This window comes from Notolabrus celidotus, chromosome 19 (assembly GCF_009762535.1).
Source record: "Notolabrus celidotus isolate fNotCel1 chromosome 19, fNotCel1.pri, whole genome shotgun sequence".
Taxonomy (NCBI): domain Eukaryota; kingdom Metazoa; phylum Chordata; class Actinopteri; order Labriformes; family Labridae; genus Notolabrus; species Notolabrus celidotus.
This window is the reverse complement of record NC_048290.1, coordinates 3,333,458-3,355,045: the sequence shown is the minus strand read 5'-3', so window position 1 is coordinate 3,355,045 and position 21,588 is coordinate 3,333,458. Positions and strand designations below refer to the sequence as shown.

The 21,588-nt window shown below is 41.5% G+C and overlaps 1 protein-coding gene across 1 annotated transcript; it reads right to left on the bottom strand.

Annotated features, from left to right (window-relative positions):
- Positions 1-337: 337 nt before the first annotated feature.
- LOC117830968 (secretory carrier-associated membrane protein 1-like) lies at positions 338-20,727 on the bottom strand. Its single transcript, XM_034709345.1, has 9 exons — positions 20,429-20,727; positions 12,407-12,484; positions 10,043-10,150; positions 9,561-9,672; positions 8,154-8,282; positions 5,670-5,829; positions 5,465-5,566; positions 4,201-4,318; positions 338-3,803 (listed from the first exon to the last, which is right to left on the bottom strand). Exons 1-9 carry the CDS (start codon positions 20,483-20,485, stop codon positions 3,642-3,644), a joined length of 1,026 nt encoding a protein of 341 aa, XP_034565236.1. The 5' UTR covers positions 20,486-20,727; the 3' UTR covers positions 338-3,641.
- Positions 20,728-21,588: the final 861 nt, after the last annotated feature.

Below are 21,588 nucleotides of genomic sequence, written 5' to 3'. Positions count from 1 at the left end.
GAGTTCCTCACAGCAGCTTTAATATACCTGCAAAAGCCATTGTAAATGAGATGCTTCGCCCTGACGCAGTTAAAGAAGTAGCCAAAGTCCCTCCCCTCTCTCAGATAAATAGATTCATAAATTGAGAGACTAAATGTGTCATTTTGGAACACTTTTGGTTGGTGGTGTGACTCAGGGTTTTTTTTTATGTAAGAAATGTGGCTTGGCTCAAAAAGGTTGAAAAGCACTGCTCTAGCCAATGGGAGATGAGCTGACAGACACCTGAACTTCCCCCTTCTGGGTTTAATAAAGTAAGTACATTCTATTCTAAAGACAACAGATAAATGACAATAAGACATACAGAAGAAGATTTTTATTCAGTGTTAATACAATAAATATACAAAACTCAAACTACTCAACATGCGGCTGAAGGTGAAACCAGAGTGCAACTTAAAATCACAGCCAAATTTAGAGCGAGGAGCCGACCGTCTGTGAATCGTACAAAATATACAAACATCTCAAACTTCTCTTCTGTTCCAGTCGATTCATTTTAAATCTTACACTTTGAGATGCGTTTGATATTCTTCATTAAATCCCAGTGTGTTCTACCACAGACCATGTTGATTATGACGCTTAAAGCCACAGTCCATCTACAGTACAGCACACAGTTCACATTGAAATGCAGTCCGACGCCTTCCTTTTGATTAAATAACAGCAAGTGCCACTCCAGTCCAGTCGGGTTCTTTGTACGGGATAATCTCATGACGCTTTGCACACACGTGTCCTCGTAAATACACATGCACCGGTCCAAAGCAAAGAGGGGGAGGGATAGAAGAGGAGCGAAATAAGGCAGGACAGTTTAAAAGAAGGACCCACAGTCAGACTTAAGACTTTTTAAAGGCTGAATGTCCTCACACACACACACGCTCACACACACACACAACACACATACAAAAGGCTTAACTGGCTTTAACATGAGACACAGACACAATCGAACAGTTTGCAGCTCCGTCGAAGCAACAGAAGGTAATCAGAGAGACACATTCAGAGATCTGATGATGTTGCTGGAGTTCAGTGATCGTCAATCCACAATACGCAGCAGGCGCTTCTATCTACAACACCGGCCCATAAATCCATTTAAAGCACATCTTTTTTTAAAAACAGCAGAGCCAGTCAGTGTTTGTTTTCATACAATCTTTAAATATCTCTGTTTGTCGTCATGCATGTGAAGAGTAGATCCTGAGTAAAAACTGAGGTAAGTCTCTCAGAGAAGAGCTGGAGACGAGTGACGCCGTCCTCTTCAGGTCACCTGTATAAACATGCAGACGTATGTACAGACTAGTGTTAGTGCGCAGAGTCATGACCCGGGGGGTTGAATGAGCGGAAATGTTCAGGCTTCATGTGAAAACTCTGCCAAACTCAGCTGGTGAGTGGATGAATTCACTTTAACAATCAACAGCAGGAAGGAGGGAGTCGTCGTTATCCGTATTCTGATGTTTGCTCCGGTCTCACCATGCAGACCGAGAGTCGAAACATGAGTTTAAAGTGCAACTTGAATTAACTATGAAGGCAAAAGGACTTCTGGGCGAGGAGGCAAACTTTTCAGAGCGTTCGGTTCATCTAAATAAAAAAAGTCACTGCTGGCGGGCGAGAGAGAGAGCTGTTGAAGAGCTCAGTGGATTAAAACGGCGATGTGCTTTTACAGAAGATGGAAAAAATTAAATCAAAGATATACGATGAGCTGATTAACTGATCAGTCAATTAGTGTATCAACAGGAAGTTCATCCATAAATCTACGTTAGTCAGTTAAAGTAACAACATCAACATTAGAGATGTTCACATTTCCATTGCTAGCATAAAGCCGCCCAGCGTAGGTGCATGTTTACCTTTAGATGTATACTTCAGTCTTGCAACCCTGACAATGTGGAAGTGAAAAGCGAGAGATTAGCGTAGACGTGCATGCAAAACCACTTCCAGTCCTCGAGCGATTCAGCTTTCCGCTACGTTGTTGTGGTTTTGCAGAGTCAGGGTCTCAGGGGTTAGAGCCAGACACAGCAGCTGCTATTGATGAGAGCTTTGTTATTGGTTGCAGAAAAACAACATAAAGATCTAGAATCTGCCCCAGCACCAGATGACCAAAGAGAACAGGGGTTGCTTTTTAATTCTTCTTATTAGACTGCTTAATCTGCGAGGACCGACTACGTAGACTTGCACACATAAGCTGTGTGTGCCCTACCCTACTACTTGGACACATGCTACCTTAAATGCGGCTGCAACACTTCAATCCCCACCTCTTGTTCAGGGTCAGATTCTGAATCATATGTGAAGTGTTGTAGCACCAGTTCTTCTGGAGCGCTCGCCAATTTTGTTTTCTGTGTTTTTCCGCCTCTGCATTTCTCCACACCCTTTCCCCTTAGACCACATTCAGGCATCCGATTCCACTACGAGGGCTGACCACGTAACTTTTTTGCTGCCACACTTCAATCCCCTCCTCTTGTTCCGGGTCAGATTCTCAATCATATGTGAAGTGTTGTAGCACAGGTTCTTCTGGAGCGCTCGCCTATTTTGTTTTGGTGTTTTTCCGCCTCTGCATTTGTCTGCACCCTTCCCCCTTAGACAAAATTCAGGCAGCCGATTGGCAGCTGACTTCTTGTGCCAAATAAAACACCCTTCTCTGGATTAGCAGTCAGGTATACTTGCTCCCGATTGGCTGATGTCAGTCAAAAGGGCACGTATCGGCCGATACTGATGTTAGACCGATAAATCAGTGCATGCTCAATCCAGTCCGTCTGGACTAAAGTGACTGACTGGAAGCGGTTTCCATCCCTAAAGCCAAACTCCTCTCAAAGCTTTAAAGGACAGATATAAATTGGGTTCTCTCTTTCTAAATTTCACGTCTCTCTGGTGGGAATAAAAGGAAGGATAAACACGATCAAGGTCTACATGGGTAAGTTGTAGGTTTTGGGTGAGATTTCAAATTAATAAAGCATGAATACACACAGAAAGAAGAAAGAAGGCAAAGCAGTGAGCTGGAATGCACAGCATTCATCTTCAGCAGTACTCAATCCCTCCACCAGGGGGCAGCAGTGTTCAGCCATGTACTCGTGGCAGTCAGCAGAGAGAAATCAGGAGGTTGCAGCTTACATGTTTGATTACTAGTGTTATTACTTCTACTTGTTCAATCATAAGCTAGTTTTGAATAAAGAGTGGTGATTAGTTTTAAAGAAAGGCGCAGACACACAGACGGCGGACGGCGAGGGGGAAATGCCCGTTTAAGTTTAGAAAGATGGACTTGGTTCAGCTACACGAGAATCTGTCAACAGACAGCAGACGGGACGTTTAGAGAGGCACACAGACGTTCACACACACTCTCACACACACATTAAAACTCACACAGAGAAGGTAACTGGAGCACGCTGGTTGAGTGGTAGAAAGGAGTGCAGCGTACGCGAGGTGTCTCAGAGTCTGTGATGAGAGTGAACCATGTTGCCGGGGAGAAGAAGGAGTCCCAAAGACGTGAGATCCTGTTTGATTGTTCTCACTGAATCATTGTCAGAAGGCTGGGGGAATCTCCACGTGTTCAACGATGATGAAGAAGATGATGATGATGAAGAGGAAGGTTGAGGGTTGGACGGAGAGATGAGTGAGCTCTCTGAAACCGATCAGATCTGCTCTTTGAAGCCCCCCTGTGCGGCCCCCTGTGCAGCCCTGGAGGCGGCGGTGGCAGCCGCCGTCTGGACTGTCTTGTTGGACATGACGCCCGTGGCGAACTCCTGCTGGGCTCGCTCGAAGCTGGCCCCTGTGGTTCTGTACGTCCCATGGACCTGATGAGGAAGAGAAGGGGTAAAAGCGGAGGCTTTAGAGGAGGATGGAGTAGATGTTTGTCATCAGTGCAGGTTCACTGGAGTATGTTTGTGTGGCCTTATGGAGACAGCTTTATCAACATCATGGAAAAAACACTTCTTTCAGTATTTTTTAAAAGTAAATCAACAAAAAATGACGTCACAGAGTTTCGGATTTCTTCTCCTGAGCAGGCAGCAGCCACTTGACGACAGCGGCTACAACTCAGCACCTCTGTTATACGTATAAGCTAATCACGGTTTTATCTTTACCCTCCTAATTCTGCAACTTTATTCTCAAATCTCTTATTTTCCTCCTCGATGCATCCCCCAATCCTCCGTTGTACTCATGAAACTTCATCTAGGCCTGCCAAGTGTTTACCTTTTTGAACATGATGAGCGACATGACCGCCAGAGCGGTGAAGAGCGCAGCAATCAGGATCATTATGATGCCCACTGGGATGCTCGCATTCAGGCCGGTCAGAGCTGAGATCCATCCGCTGAGGACCAGAAAGTCAGAGGAGAAGATTTTAGGGTGGAGTTCACTTCCAATTGATCCCACCTACACCATCCTGCTGTCATACAAACTACATGACTGAACTCAGGCTTTGTGACATAAAAGGTGATGAATTTGATGTCTTACATGTCAACATATTACAGCCCAATTTAGTGTCTCCAGATGTCATGTTATGCAAACTCGAAAAACGATTTAAAAGATAAAATAAATAGAATATTTGCACGTTCATTTTCACTGAAACAACCTGATTTTTCAAAGCTTTAATCCTCTTCTACACATAAAGCCATACGGTTGGTTTTATAAGACTCCAGCTGATATGGACGTGCTGGACTCGTCTCATCACTATCACCGCTCCCTGTCTCTTCTTCTCCTCTATCCCTCTTTCCAACCCCAACTCGGTCTCAGCAGATGTGTGTCTAACATGAATCTGGTCCTGCTCGAGGTTTCTGCCTGTTAAAGGAAGTTTTTCATCGCCGCTCTAACTAGCTAAATACTGCAGGCAAGGCAAGGCAGCTTTATTTGTATAGCACATTTCATACACAAGGGCAACTCAATGTGTTTTACATTAAAACATTAAAAGCATTTGAAACATTGAAGCTAAGATAGGAAGGCAGTGGCAAATAAAAAAAGTCTTAGTCTTTGATTTAAAAGAGGTAAGAGTTGGAGCAGACCTGCAGCTTTCAGGGAGTGTGTTCCAGATATGTGGTGCATAATGACTAAACGCTGCTTCACCATGTTTAGTTCTGACTCTAGGGACTGAAAGCAGACCAGTACCTGAGGACCTCAGAGGTCCAGAAGGTTCATACAGTAGTAGCAGATCAGCCTAAACCATTCAGTGCTTTATAAACCATCAGCAGGATTTTAAAGTCTATTCTCTGACAGACAGGAAGCCAGTGTAGAGATCTAAGAACTGGAGTGATGCGGTCTACTTTTTTGGTCCTTTTGTGGGGTGCGATGCTCATGGATTTAGGTGGGGTCAGACTGAGTCTTATCATGTCTTGGTGTTGGGTCTCTGTTCATAATTTGACATTGAGTACGGTCTAGATTTGCTATGTTTGTAAAAGCATCTTGAGATAACTTTGGCGCTATACAAATAAAGATTGATTGAAGAAAGTTCACGCTCTCTCACCATGCGCCCCAACCGCTGATGCCGATACACTGGATGACGTAGATCCCAAACTGACAGATGTACACGAAGAAGAACACAAAGAACCTGAAGGAGCTGTCACTCCTGATGACAGAGAGAGACAGAACCTGGTCATGAACATCATCATCATCATCATCTGAGGGGTTTTATGTGTAAATCAATGAGTGGAAACGTTCGTGTTGTTTACCTGAACGCTCCGTAGAGCGGTCTGTACCAGCAGACGAACGAACACGGCGTGAAGAGCATGAACCAGAGGATGGACAAACCAAAGTCCACGCCTCGTGACGCGTCCACGCAGAACCAGGCCAGGCAGCCAATCATGTTAGCGAGCAGCGTCCCGGTGTGAACTGAGGGTAGATGGATGCACAGTAAGAGTCTGATTCAGCTTTTGTGTGCAGCACATGTTAAAAAAGAGCTGGTGGCTTCTGCAGCAGTGTCCAGTGTCCCTGCACAGCTGAGGATGGAAATAAGGAAACACTGATGCTTAATATTTCAGCATGTTACACCGCGCAGGACTGAGAACACACACACACACATTTATAATTCATCAGCACCATTTGTACTTGGGGTCCCGACAGTGCCTGCATGGTTTCAAGGATTGTACAGCTGTAGGGTTTGTAAGAGTGAAGGAGTTTACATCAGAGTGTCAAATATGACAGCAGGCTGCTGGTGGGCAGACCAGGACTGAGGGAGGGAGCTGCTGGTGTGGGATCAGGATCTCTTTTCTACTTTAGAGTATGAATTCAGTGTTTTTATCTGGCTCTAACCCGTCTGCCTGCTCCAACTTTAAAAGATTATTTGGCCCCCCCTCTACTTTTAAGAGTAGGCTTCAAACTTTCCTTTTTGTTAAAGCTTATAGTTAGAGCTGGATCAGGCTTGGACCAGCTCTTAGTTATGCTGCTATAGGTTCAGACTGGCACACTGGTATCCTGTCTCTCTCCTCTCTCTGCCTGAATCTCACTTTAACTCTTCCTGTCCCATTAAAGTTACTAACCATAGACCTTTCTGGAGTCCCTGAGCGCCCTTGTCTCGTAGGTTCCTCTGGATCTCTGCCGTAGACTTCCTGCTGCTACAACTACCACTATCCGTCTCCCCACTATCATCTCTCTCTCTCTTCATCTCCCTCTATCCCTCTCTCCAACACATTGGTCTCAGCAGATGTGTGTCTAACATGAGTCTGGTCCTGCTGGAGGTTTCTGCCTGTTAAAGGAGGTTTGTCCTTGCCACTGTAACTTGCTAAATGCTGCAAAGTGCTCTGCTCATGGTGGATTAAGATGAGATCAGACTGAGTCCTGTCTGTAGGAGGGGACTGGATCTTATCCGGTCTTGATGTTGGGTCTTTGTTAATGATATGACAGAGTACGGTCTAGACCTGGTCTGTTTGAGAAGAGTCTTCGGATACAAAAACTCCTCCAAACAAAAGTACAGGGGCAGAAAATACAAATTAAAAACTAAGTTGAATTTGATGCTCTTAGAGGGAATATTAGACTTTACTAAGAGCAGTAAATGTGCCCTTAAAAGTGTCCGCTTCTCTCTCAAGTCTGCATCCAAACCGACCTTTAAGCAATCATCTGACCCGCTCCCCTCCCCAGACCACATGACTGCACCATGTGCCCTCGTCATGTGGCTGCAGAATGCCATTCAAAGCTGCTCTCTCCCTGATCTCCCTGAGCAGAATGACTTTTTCAACCACTAGCAGGAGCTGAGCTGAGAGAGAGTAACTGATGAAGAAAGTGTAGCATCTTTTGGAGGATATAGAAGTTAGAGCTGGTTTAGTTCTTATAAACTGGCCTTGTGGACTACGTTCACACTGTTAGCCTTCCTCAGATCTGATCTTTTCTTTGGCTGTTCAGATATGACCTCTATCAGATTCATATGAACCAGTAAAGGACAAAAGAACAACAACAAAGACGTCATACGCAGTGCTGTGCTAACATAAGTAAACATGGTGGTCGAAACTGTTGTTCAGTGGAAGCCGGTGAATCTATTTGAAATTGAATGTAGCTTTTCCTCAGGACTCCGTCTAACCCCTCCCCTCCTCCCTCACAGCTCCTCCAAAACGAAGTTCTTCATTCATTCAAACATTGATTGTTGCTTTGTTGGTTGGCGTGATCACGGCCGACAGTGACCGGTTATTAAAGATCAACGTGTTCACGACTCGGCTCGTCATCACTACAGCGTCCGGACGGACGCTACAATAAATATATATTTTCTGTAGGACGTACTGAACGTCATTAATTATTCTGCTTGTTGGTGAGAGCTTTTTAGACTCTGATCCGGACTACAGTCCTGAGCAAAGCACCTCATCAGGTCAGAGGGGACAGGCCCGAGGACGAGCGAGAGGGGCAGTAAATAGAGTCAGGGGAAGCAGAGGCAGGAGACGGGGACTCGGAGGAGTGCACGCCGTGGAAATGTACGCGCAGGAGGAGGGCAGAACGACTGGACGGGATTTGATTGGTTTAAAATTTGGGGAGCCAAAAAACGGTGATTGGTTGGTGTTTTCCCAGGTTTACTCCGGCTGTAGATAGCAGCTTTTTTTCACTCTTTTTTAGGAACACATCATGCATTGATTGCCATCAGGACATAAAGATCATTTTAACCAGTATGACAAAAAGTGTATCTAAATCTGATTACCAACCCCAGCTTTAAGTAAACAGAAACAGTCACTCACACATCCAGAGGTAATACATGATCTTGACTGTCTTCTGAAACTCTACGGGGATGTCCACGGTGATGTCGTGGTAGAAACAGGGGCCCACAGGGAGGTTCTCGGGGAGAGGGGGCCAGTTGTTTTTCCTGCCTGGAGAGATGGACGACACAAAGACTGTGAGTTACTGTTCAACTGAAAGAAAGACAGGAAGTCAGTTCATGTTAGTCAAACATCAGCAGGGATAACTGGTGAGAAGCTGTGTGAGTGAGTGTTTCGGGATGACGGAGACACTGCAGTGTGTGTGCAGTGATAACTGCATGATGATTTTCTGCCCAGGTTAAGAGTGAGGTACAAAGGAGTCTCTAATGAGGGTGAAAATAGAAACTTTGACCTGCTGAGTGAGTTTGGAGGAATATTTAAAATATTAGGGGAAATAAACTAGCTGGTTTTCTGAAGTCTGGTTTATACTTCTGTGTCGAATCGACGGCGTAGCCTACGCTGGAGGTCGGCGTAGCCCCCGTACCTACGCAGAGGCCTACGCCTGTAGCCAACATGCACCTCCTCTAACGCTTGAGGGCAGTATGGTCTCTCTGATAGTCCGGCCGTCTGTTTCCAACCCAGCTATGATCTCTGTTTACTTTTCCACAGCCGTTCAGAGCGTGTTATGTTAATCTACAGCTGATACATGTTGCTGTTCATACAGACATGATTACATGAAGAATAGAGAGGAGAAGAGGATTTTGGAGGAGGTGCACGTCAGCTGTGTGCGTAGGCCTCTGCGTAGGTACAGGACCTCTGGCGTAGGCCACGCCGTGGATTCGACGCAGAAGTATAAATCAGGCTTAAGACCAACAGAAATCCTTCTCCATAGTCTCCCTAAACTTCTCCCAATCCTGAGTTTCTGCAAAAACCAAAGGCCTCCTTCTCAGCCGGTTCCGAGGATGCTGTTGGGACAGGCCCTGACATTTTACGGCCACAGCCTTCTCCTGAATGCACGTAAAGTTCTTCCAGAGTCTGTAGTTGAAGACCTCACAGACAGGAGCCTCTGGAAGATGTTCACCCTCATTGCACATTCAGGTTTGCCAGGTCCGTGCAGCAGCCTCCTTCATCACCTGATCCAACTCATCACCAGGAAGTGATCACTGGATCTCTACCCCTCTCTACACCAAGTGTCCCGAGATGTATGACTGCAGATTAGATGATGCAACTGCAAAGTTTGGCCTTGAGCAGCCTAGTTTGGAAGCTGAACCATCATGTCTGTATGCTGAATATGAAGCTAGAGCCTTGCAGCGTGAGTGCAATCATAGAGATAGTGATAATAGAGAGTAGCATATCTTATTGTGTCCTCTGGAATGACATCTTTAGAGACAGGACAGTAGATAGAGTGTGAAACTGATCAGAATCTGTGTGTTGGTGTTTGATGCTGACCTCCTGAAGCACTCAGAGACTGCATCTCTCTCTCCCGACGGTCCAGCTCTGCCGCCTTCCTCTCCAGCTCCTCCTGTCTCCTCAGCAGCTCAGCAGCTCCTCGAGACTGATCCTACACACACAAATATAAACACACACACATGTAAGATGGACGTCGGGACAGGAATGCACGTGACAGCTCAAAAGGAATTCTCTGTGTCTGCTTTTGGGGTTAAATCCAATTCTGTCAACAGGTGCGGCAGCAGCCGGAGGGGAGACATCCCGACGGCGTGATCCCAGGAGGCTGCACCATCACAAGTTATTTCCTCTGGCTGTCTGGTTTCTCTCAGGCTCAGTGTCTCCCTCAGCTCGGTAGAAACAGCCCCCTGCAGAGTCCACATACTCTGCACGACACCAGCTGTCACATTCCTGTTCTCTGCCTCCTCACACACTCTCTGCTGTCGATGGGAGCTGCACTGATTCATACCACACACAGATCTTACCTGTGCCTGAGACTGCGAGTAGGCTGGAGGTTCCTCTGTGGGTTTCATGATGGCAGGTTGTGTGTTAATGGTGGGTGCTGTAGTTTTGGGTGCCATAGCTGCAGGCGTCTACAGAGGGAACACATGCATGAATTTAGAGGCAAACTCTGCTGTGACTGCAGCTCAGAAACATGATGTAGAGACACAAGTGTTACAAAATGAGGACTATGTTTCCTAAAAACTGGTGCATGTACTGGATCTTTATAAGCAGTGACAGTATTTCCTGTGATTTCTTCTTTTATTTACATTCAATTACAGTTAAAGTAGGATGAGGATTTCATTCAAGTCTAACCCTAACAAAAGAGAGAATAGGAGTTCTATAGATTAGAGACTTAATCTAAATTCAAAGGGAGTAAAAAGATCATGTTGTCACTGATTTCCTCAACAAAAACAAAGAGTACAGGCTGTAAGCGATGCACTCAAACATACTCCAGGACTGCATGTTGGAGTTTTCAGAGTCTTCATTTTTGGTTAATTTCTGAGCTGCAACGACCAAAATAGTTGCAAAGCCTCTGGGAGGAACACTTGTGTGATTCCTCTGATAATATGTAGGAGTGATGAGCGCAAGGAAATTTACACCACTGCGCTCAGGAGCTTGTTATACACCCCATTTAACACATTAGATGAAAAGAGAATGATTATCTCGTGGCAGTCATAGCTAGATTTAGACATTTTTATTTATTTATTTATTTTGTTCTATATTTTTATTTATAGATGTTATTTTTTGCTCTATTTAATTTAAATGTTAGTGATTTTCTTCCTGTCACTTTGTAACTCCCCTTCTTGTAAAAAAGCACATTTCTTGAACAATTCTAATAATAAATAAATAAGTAATAATTAAAACAAGCTAGATTAACCAGCTTTATTTATTTATTTCAAAAAATCACAGCTTTCTAAATTTAGTTATTTGTATTTATTATTATTTTTCTTTATTTATGAGAAATATTTTAATGGTTGATTGATTTTATTCTAGAGTTCTATTTCTTTGCATGCTGTTTTCGATGTTATTTTTTCCCTATTTTATTTATTTTATTTAAAAGTTTTTTTTATTTATAAAGGGAATGATTATCACAGCTAGATTTAGACATATTTATTTATTTATTTATTTAATTCTATATTTTTTATTTATCTATGTTATTTTTTGCTCTATTTAATTTAAATGTTGGTGATTTTCTTCCTGTCACTTTGTAACTCCCCTTCTTGTAAAAAAGCACATTTCTTGAACAATTCTAATAATAAATAAATAAGTAATAATTAAAACAAGCTAAATTAACCAGCTTTATTTATTTATTTCAAAAAATCACAGCTTTCTAAATTTAGTTATTTGTATTTATTATTTTTATTTATTTATGAGAAATATTTTAATAGTTGATTGATTTTATTCTAGATTTCTATTTCTTTGCATGCTGTTTTCTGTTATTTTTTCCCTATTTCATTTATTTTATTTTAAAGTATTTTTTATTTATAAAGGGAATGATTATCTCAGGGCAGTCATAGCTAGATTTATACATTTATTTATTTTGTTCTATATTTTTATTTATAGATGTTATTTTTTGCTCTATTTAATTTAAATGTTAGTGATTTTCTTCCTGTCACTTTGTAACTCCCTTTCTTGTAAAAAAGCACATTTCTTGAACAATTCTAATAATAAATAAATAAGTAATAATTAAAACAAGCTAGATTAACCAGCTTTATTTATTTATTTCAAAAAATCACAGCTTTCTAAATTTAGTTATTTGTATTTATTATTATTTTTCTTTATTTATAAGAAATATTTTAATAGTTGATTGATTTTATTCTAGATTTCTATTTCTTTGCATGCTGTTTTCGATGTTATTTTTTCCCTATTTTATTTATTTTATTTTAAAGTATTTTTTTATTTATAAAGGGAATGATTATCACAGCTAGATTTAGACATATTTATTTATTTATTTTGTTTTATATTTTTTATTTATCAATGTTATTTTTGCTCTATTTTGTTTAAATGTTAGTGATTTTATTTCCTTTGTTCCTTCCCCTGTCACATGGTCACTCCCTTCGTTCACAGGACATTTAATTCAAAATTATAATAATAAATAAATAAATAAATAATAAATAACAATAAAGCTAGATTAATCCGCTTCATTAATTTATATAAAAAAAACATTCTTATTTCAAATATATATTTTTTAATTATTTTGATTTATTTATAAGAAGTATTTTAATAATTGATTCATCCAGTTACATTGATTTCTTTAATAGCTGAATGATAGCTGCCACTCTGAATATGTTAAACCTTATTAATTCTGATGTAAAGTGTGAACACTGAACTCTAGAGGAACTCACTTGTTTGCCATCTGTGAAGGGATTGTACTCCTCCAGCCCCGGAGGAGCCGCTTGCCTCACTTGTGTCACTGATGGATCCTGAGAACACAGGTTTAAAAAAAGGGTTACATCACTTTCAATAAAAATAAAAAGATGGTTGGAAATAACTCAAGTGCTCAATGAGAACACCACAGCCTTGATACGTCTACTCTTGAGTTATCACTGATGGAAGGAGTAAGAGTGAGAGTGAAAAACCCTCCATTATTCTGCCACATCAAGACTAAACAGCGCTCTTTATTCAAAACGAAACAGGCCTGTAATCAATTCTGGCAAAGATGGGATGATTCCAATAATTTTCACAGGAAGGCATCTATTAATAGCCATATCCCTGAGTTTCAGAAGGCAGGGGGTGGGAATGCTTCTGGCTGCTAGAGAAAGAAATAAAAAAAGGAGACTTTGTTTTTTTCAGCATGCTGCGCTCGGCACAAAATCACAGCACGAAAAGCACTTAATGCTCCTTTTAGGCACACTCTGGATCTGCAGGAGAAGCACATTCAAACACTGTTCTCAGAGCTTGTGAGTAACGACAGTCGATGTGCACACACAGTGAAATTAAAGATGGAGCTTTAAGTTTCAGAGAGAAGCGCCCTTTGTTTTGCCTCCATGCAGAGCTCTGTTTGTTTTAAAGGATGACATTCTGGTGTTTACGTTTGGCGTGTGTTCAACTCCAGCTTTAAAGGAACATAGTTAAACACCGCCTGTCTATATTTGCATGTTAAATTCCTGCTCCATTAAGGCGTCACTTCGGCTACATTGTCATGTTTCTGTAATAAGCTTACCATCAGCAGCCGTCAGTCACACACACACCGCGTTCATTCAAATCTTCTGCTTGAGATTAAAATCCAACCCTGCCGTGTTATCCTCATCCAGCCTCGCTGCAGCCGCTCTCTCACCGTCTCTCTCAACACTCTTAAATTTCGAGGAGCATCTCTTCCACCACACACACACACTCAAAGCTGCACACACACATGCATAGACGAGGGCTGCTACTTGTCACCAGACCGGGGTCATGAATATTTCAGAGTACGTTGTGATTAATGTTTTATGTCTCCTTATTGCACAGCCAAACAAACACACACATATTCACTGTGTTTCAGCTTCAATTCAAAGGTTACAGAGTGAAAAAGCAGCGTGTGTTCTCAGCCTGTTGCATGAAGGTGGAAACACTAATATCCTTGTTATAGCCATGAAGGCGTGCATGCTTACGGTTTGAAATATGAGCGTCTGCTACAGTCCTGAAGAAGCTTCTTGAGTGCAAAGTCTAAGAGACTGGACTAATGGCTGCACTTCAACAAGACTTACACATTTATTAGGCGATGAAATATGGCAAAAAATATTTTCTTTATTTTTCTATTTATATTATATAAATTATAATCTTATTTATATTTTAATTATTCTATTATTTCATTTTTTTCTAACTGATTAATTTCAAAATATATCAAATTATATAAACCAAGTGTCAACAAGTGACATCCAGGGGCTGCAGGCTGAGCTGCTGCTAACATAATGAGCTTGTTTCCATGTGCTCAGCTAGCTAGTTCACTTTTCCACACAGGTATTAGATAGGGGTTTCCAAAGTGTGGGTCGGGACCCCCTGGGGGGTCGTGAGACACAAATGGGGGGGTTGTGAGATGCCTTCCAGAATGTTGTTGTTTTTTTAAGTTATCTAAAAATAGTTCATTTTACCCTATAGTAAAAAATATGGACAAAAATAGTAGCTAAACTTGAAATAAAACCTTGAAAATAGAAAATGTAATGAGTTTTCTGACTTTCTTTTTGCCAGATGACTCCTAAGTTTAGAGTTAGTGAACAGTTAAATATCAAAAGCATCAGCAGCAGTAGAAACACAGACACATGCTCATATAGGTAGGCTAATTTTCTGCAGACCAGTTAAATGAAGCCACATTAAATCACTTTGGAAGGACAGTGGGGGTCACAAGTCTTTGGCACCAATATTTTGGGGGGCTGAAAAGTTTGGGAACCCCTGTATTAGACTATATAAAAAAACAAAAACAAAAGATAATTATAACCAATAGAAAGATACTCTAACTTTAAATATCAGGGTCTCTCAAACACTTGTTGGCACAGATTGACTGAGAATGGCTGCAAGCTGAGCTGCTGCTAACATAATAAGCTTGTTTCCATGTGCTCAGCTAGCTAGTTCACTTGTCCACACATGTATTCAACCAGGGGTTTCCAAATTGTGGATCGGGACCCCCTGGGGGGTCATGAGACACAAATGAGGGGTCAATTTGTTATTGTTTACCAATATTTTCGGGGTCGCAGGTTGAAAAGTTTGGGAACCGCTGTATTAGACTATATTAAAGCTGCTGTGAGGAACTTTTAGCTTGTATCGATTCTGGCGCCCCCTTGTGGACAATGTGATACCTCTTATCTCTTGTCCTGTACATGCAAAATAAGTGTCTTCAGACAATAACCTCATCCTGTTGTCTTTTAACATTTAGACTTATCTTACAATGTCATTATTTGCAATGAAAACAGCCAAAAAAGGGTGGTTCTAAAGCGAGATGACCATCATCTGTTCTGACACCTACCCCCTCAGAGCAGTTTTAGACATTAAAATGACAACAGAGAAGGTGTCAGTGCTGTTGTTGATGGTCTTGTTTGCTTTTGAGGGTCATAAAGAGGCATCAGTATCAGTTACAGTCTGTTTCTCAGCCAGTTAAAAACTCCTCATAGTGCCTTTAAAAAACAAACAAAAGATAATTATAACCAATAGAAAGACACTCTAACTTTAAATATCAGTGTCTCTCAAACACTTGTCGGCACAGATTGACTGAGAATGGCTGCAAGCTGAGCTGCTGCTAACATTAGCTTAGCTTGTATTTCGGATGCTAGCTTGTCTGTATGTTTGTATTACTTGAGAGTTAATGCACGGCTAGATTTTAGGCTAGTAAGCTAGTACTCGCTGGTGTTTTGCTACAGTAGGGCCCAATGTCCACCCTCAAGCACTCACTGACTTTGAGGCGCGTTCCCTACTTCCAGGGGCTGCAGGCTGAGCTGCTGCTAACATTTTAGGTTTGTTTCTGGGCTCTCAGTTTGTTGAGTCTTGCGCACAGGCTTTTGTACTATTCCAAAAACAAACAAAGCTTGTGATTATGAGTGCACTTTAATTTGAAAATCAGAGACTCTCTAGAACTTGCTGATAGAGCATGTCCTGGGAGGGGGCTGCGAGCTGAGGGGCTGCCATCATCAGGTTAGGAATCCTTGAGCACTTTGGGCTGCTAGGTTTTAAAAGGTGACAAATTATCCACTGTTCTAAAACTATTCAATGCTTTACATGGAGGGTGTTGTGTACTCAAACTGATCATCTGTTGTTGTTTTATTCCTGCACTGTAATAGACTCCTGTTCCATTATCAGACAGAAAAAGTTGGAGCCCATGCTCTCCTGATGAAGCTACTTCCACAACCTGACATGACATCTCTGCTTCCTTGTCGGGTTTTAAATAACACTCATTTTTTTAATTAGCCTACATCCACTGAATTAGGCCGAAAGAGAATGAACAATGTGACGCACGACTGGGAGAGATGAGATTCAGAGGAACACGTTGCCAGAGGGGACTCAAACACCACATGTCCCCATGACGGCACCATATGATTTCATAAAGTATTGAAGCAAAGAGCTCAGAGAAAGGAACAAAGCTCCATTTCTCCTCCGGCCAAACGAGCCTGAGCCAACAAATGAGAGGAGGACAGCAGGAGGTTCAGTCGACATGTCAGTATGTTAATGTGGCTCCATGAATTATTCAACTTTCAAGTGTCTGTGTGGTCAAACTGTGGCATCGGCTTCTTCCAACGCCACGCGGTGGGACGACTTTCTACGTATGATTTACAGCATGATGGATAATAAATATACATGACGTGTTTGACTGAGAGGAGGAACTAAAAAACAACGAGACAAACATTGTCACCCTCACTAGCCACGGCTGTAGCTCTGGTAAATGGTGACAGCCTTAATGCTATAATGCTCAACTACCTGGATGTAAACAAGCACAGATAACAGGTGACCTCTCATAGCGTTGTGTGTGTGTGTGATTTGTCAGTGGTTTGATGTAGAACATGGAGATGAAGTTGTGTGTAACAACCACAGACCTGTTGACGTAAACCTGCAGGGAGGACTGAACACTGGTGGTGCTAGCTCTGCTAACTTAAGCTACACTAAGCAAACCACTTTGACATTGTTTACCTGCAGACTCCGATCCAATCTTTAGCCATGGTTAATAAATTGTGCTCAGTTTGAATGCTTTTTGAGTGTTTTCTTACATTTGAACAAGTCGGTTCGTCAGAATTTTAATTTTTGTTTCAACGACCAGGGCCCGTATGCACGTCCAGCCATTAGCGATGAAAACAGGCCGTTTGTACAACACGTTTAGGTATGCATGAGCAAGGTTAAAGCCCCAACAAAGCATTACATTTAATAGAGGTAGACCCCACCATTACAGGTGCTAACAGCAGGATTACCTCACTTGTTAGGCTGTTTAAAGGATGGCGGACATGGCGCTTATGCTTTACAGTTTAAAGCTGGGGTTAGTAATCAGATTTAGATCCACTTTTTGTGATACTGGTTAAAATGATCTTTATGTCCTGATGGCAATCAATACATAATGTGTTCTTAAAAAAGAGTGAAAAAAAACTGCTATCTACAGTCGGAGTAATCCTGGGAAAGCACCAACCAATCACCATTTTTTGGGTCCCCAAATTTTAAACCAATCAAATCCTGTCCTGCCGTTCTGCCCGCCTCCTGTGCGTACATTTCCCCAGCCTGCACTCCTAGTCCCCGTCTCCTGCCTCTACTTCCCCTGACTCTACTGACTGCCCCTCTCGCTTGTCCTCGGGCCTGTCCCCTCTGACCTGATGAGGTGCTTTGCTCAGGACTGTAGTCCGGATCAGAGTCTAAAAAGCTCTCACCAACAAGCAGAATAATTAATGACGTTCACTAAGTCCTACAGAAAATTTATATTTATTGTAGCGTCCGTCCGGACGCTGTAGTGATGACGAGCCGATTCGTGAACACGTTGATCTTTAATAACCGGTCACTGTCGGCCGTGATCACAACAACCAACAAAACAACAATCAATGTTTGAATGAATGAAGAACTTCTCCTCTTGTCTCTCCTCTCTCCCACTCACACACTCTACACCTCTCCTGATGCCTTCACTGACCGTCAACACTGTAGGAATTAAGAACATCTACACTGAACACGTTTAACAAACAGTAGAGTTGTTACAGTATTATATATGTGTTATAACTTTTCTCCTGATATCGTGTCACTGGTACAACTGGATAATGCTAGCATGATAGTTGTGAGTACTAACAGCAGCCATGTTTGTTTGTGTTTTTAACTTTCACTATGAGAATGTTTTGGTGAGGACCGGTTTTGAATCAGTCACCATCATATGGTCGCAAGTCAGCGGCGCTCGTGCATGTGGGGGGGGGGGGGGTCGCTTTGGAGGAGCTCTGAGGGAGGAGGGGAGGGGTTAGACGGAGTCATGAGGAAATGCTACATTCAAATTCATGCTAGTTTTCCGAGACTGTCAACCCCAGCTTTAAGACGAAATATGCAAAGAACAACGGATATTAAGGGATCGAACGATCCTTTGGAAAAGTTTGATCTTTGACGATTGACTTGGTGATAACAGCTGCTTGTTCATTCTATATTCTTGTAATAAAATGTCCATTTCTTCTTCTGCTGAAAAATTGTTTTTTCTTGATCTTCTCTCAGTCTCACTGGTACTGCTCGCCATGTTTATTGTTGTTTATGCGTAGTAGGCATGTGCAATTCGAATTTGTTGGATAGGGTTTTTTTTCCAGGACAAATTGTGCTTTTCATCAGCCTAGCTTTCATGGCGCAATGAGTTAATTGGCCGATTATCTGCAGTCGTGCATGCGGCTAACGCTACAGCCAAACGGGCCATTCCATAACGGTACGTTAAGACTAATGGTCCCGTTTGTGTAATAGCTGGACGTGCATACAGGCCCTGGAAATAAGTCATTTTGGAGAATCTCTAACTCAAACTTTTACATTTTGAAGTTAAGAATAAGCGTGTCAGTAGTTTCTGGTGGACCAATGACAGAATGTATTCACTGTATCAAAAAAACTCTTATTGTTTTGTTTATCTGCCAATATGTGTAAAATATTTATTGAGTTAAAATTGGGGAACGTTTTGGCTAGCCTCTTGTGAAGAGTACCTCCCAGTTCACAAATGTGAAGTTTCTGGGACTTAATCACCATAAGTGACTGAAAAAGACATTAAATAATGACTTTGAGATGATAGAAAAGAATGTATGTCATGTTATTAGTCAATCACTCCTTCATTATCAGAATACTTGCAAAACCGTGAATGTTGCTCGACCTATCAGCCGGCCAGATAACCTCTTCAGCTCAAATGAAATGCTAATCAGTCACTGCTCTGGTGCCCAAGTTCAGTTCACCTGATACCAGGAGACGGAGAAGGAAACACCGCTCACCGCAGGCTCACTGTGAGGAGGGCGGGACCTGAGGGCTGTGCTGCACGTCATCAAACAAATGCATACTTTCACGATGACAGGGCGGTTATCACAAGGCCGAAAGTGTAAGGAAGGCATGACTGAGAAACAACCGCAGTCACACTGCATGATCTGACCTCATCTACTTCTTCTTTCCTCCTTTAAACAGTGACAGGCTTTAAGAGAAGCAGAGTCAACACAGTCTGGAGTTTTTGCTGACCCAGCTTTGATATCTTAAATAACTTGGAAGACACCAAGTCTCCAGAGCCCGCGTCACACCCATCCTTCAGCACCTCCACTGGCTCCCCATACAGCATCAAATCCACTTCAAGATCCTGCTCATCACCTACAAAGTCCTCAATAAGCTCGCCCCCTCATACCTGACCTGACCTCAAATGCCACTCCCCATCTCGCTGCCTCAGATCATCAGTTTTACATTTGTTTTGTCTGATAATGGATGGAAATACTAAAGTTTTTTTTAAATCGTCTGGAAATGTGGGTCATTTTTTACTGTGAACTCAGACAGAACAACAGGAAGTTTTGTTTTGTTTTGTTAGAAAGTTATACTTAAGTGTTTTAGACTTCCAAATACATTTTTGTCACTATCAAACCTTTACTAAGCAAGTTACAGCCATTTATTATTGTATTTTCTTTGTTTCTTCTACCTCTGTGTCCATGACTTTTGCCCCAAAACACTCCTTGAATGTGTAAAACTACACAGCAAATAGTCTGATTCTGATTCAGGTAGTGTTAAATTAAATATAGAGCTTAACTAAAGATAAAAAGTATGTTTAAGTGCCTTTACTTGAGTGTTATATGAAATGTATACACCTGTGTGTCCATTCTTGTATGGATTTAAGTGGTGTTACACCTGTAGCTTGGTCTGGTATCTGTTTTTAGAGGTAAAGTTGGATTGTTATCATCATCTGTGCCTCAGTTATAAGGTTAGGTGTTGTTTTAGTGAAAAGAATCTAATCTATAATATATTTAAACAGTAAAAAGCACAGAAGTAAACCATAAAATGCTAGCATGTCCACTCCACAGGACTCTAAAGAGAGGGAGGTCTGACAGGTAGAAGGTTTAGCTGCTAAGTGCAACAGGGGTATCATGTGAGAAACAACAGAGTTTAAATAAAACACCTTACACACACAACCTGCTGCTGTCTCTACATCAATGAATAACAGCTCCTGTATCACTAGAACACTGAGCTAGCTAAAACAAGAACACTGAGCTAGCTAAAACAACACTGCCTGGTTACCTTTAAATGTTATGTCACACCAGTTGGATCAAGTGTACCAACATCAGGTGACAGAAACTGGGCAACAAGTGAACAAGCAGCTTCAGTTATCATCATTAAACTTCAAGTAGTTTCATAAAATATGTTCTAAACCGAGGAACTAGTGTGTGTCACCTGTAAACACTGAGGAATAAACAGGAGCTAATGCTAATGTTGCTAACCTAGCTAGCTAACGTTACCTGGAACGGGTGGCTGATCTCCGGGTCCGCGAACGGGTTGCTGTCGAAATCTGACATTCTCCTCAAAGGGTGACTTTCCTTTTCTTTAACCGTGTCTCTCTGGAAGCTAACACTGAGGGTATTAACGTGTCAGGGGAATGTTTAAAAGAAGGAGTCTCCCTGTCAGGCAGGCGGAGGAGATGTCACTGAGAGGTGAGTGTGTTCAGAGATACTATCGAGGAGGAGATGTAAGTGTGAGGTGGAGAGGGATTGGTCACCAGCAGCTGATCCACGATCTAAGCGACACAACCGGAAACACTGTGACGGCGAGAGGAAGTACAAACAACGACACGCCCGAGAAGTTAAAAAGAGAAACTTTCCTTATTTAGTTTTTTTTTAATAAATTAAATAAAACATGAATTAAAACTATTCAGTACTCATAAAACCCAAAAGCTTTAAATACTCTTTATATTTTTTAGTATTTTAATTTTCTAAATTGCTATAACTTCTGGCTGTTTTACTTTATTTTTGACTGTCTTTATTTGTATTTTTGACTGGCTATATTACTGTTAGCATTTTATCATAGTAAAGTTAATTAAAAGAAGAAAAGTTTCCAAATAAATGTATATATATATTGATAAAAACATTCCCACAAGTGACAAGAGTAACATTTTTCTTTACCTATACTTTACTTTACTTCAGTCCAATTTTGACATTATTTCACATTTCTTTGCACAACATTTTTTATTTTTTACTTCAAAAATGATCTCCATTATATGCTACTTTCTGAATAAAAAAAGACAGGATGACGTATTAAATTCTCCTTATCTTTCAAGTTTCATTTATTTGGATTTAAAGTAAAACAAAGTAAAATGTATCTTTTATACTATGCCTTGGAATAGATTAAAGTCCAAACATACCATCATACAGTAGCGTCAGCAGGCTGTATGAAGTGGCAGGGGCGAACACAAATATCAGGGTTTTAGGAGTGGAAGGATTTACGTGACATTATTATTTACAGTTGTGCTCATAAGTTTACATACCCTGGCATAATTTATGGTTTCTTGGGTAGTTTATGTTGTCTTTATGATATAAAAAGAGTAAACACAGTTGTTTGATAAAAATTTTGCTTCACCCACCCACTAACCATGAGTGAAAAAAAAGTTTTTCTCTTATCATTC

What these genes read in the sequence shown, in the direction of transcription:
- LOC117830968 (XM_034709345.1), bottom strand. Translation starts at nt 20,485, where the DNA reads ATGTCAGATTTCGACAGCAACCCGTTCGCGGACCCGGAGATCAGCCAC. An exon ending in AGATCAGCCACCCGTTCCAG is followed by an intron (nt 12,485 to 20,428) that starts GTAACGTTAGCT and finishes CTGTGTTCTCAG; the next exon opens with GATCCATCAGTGACACAAGT. An exon ending in ATCAGCGGTTGGGGCGCATG is followed by an intron (nt 4,319 to 5,464) that starts GTGAGAGAGCGT and finishes TCTGGTCCTCAG; the next exon opens with CGGATGGATCTCAGCTCTGA.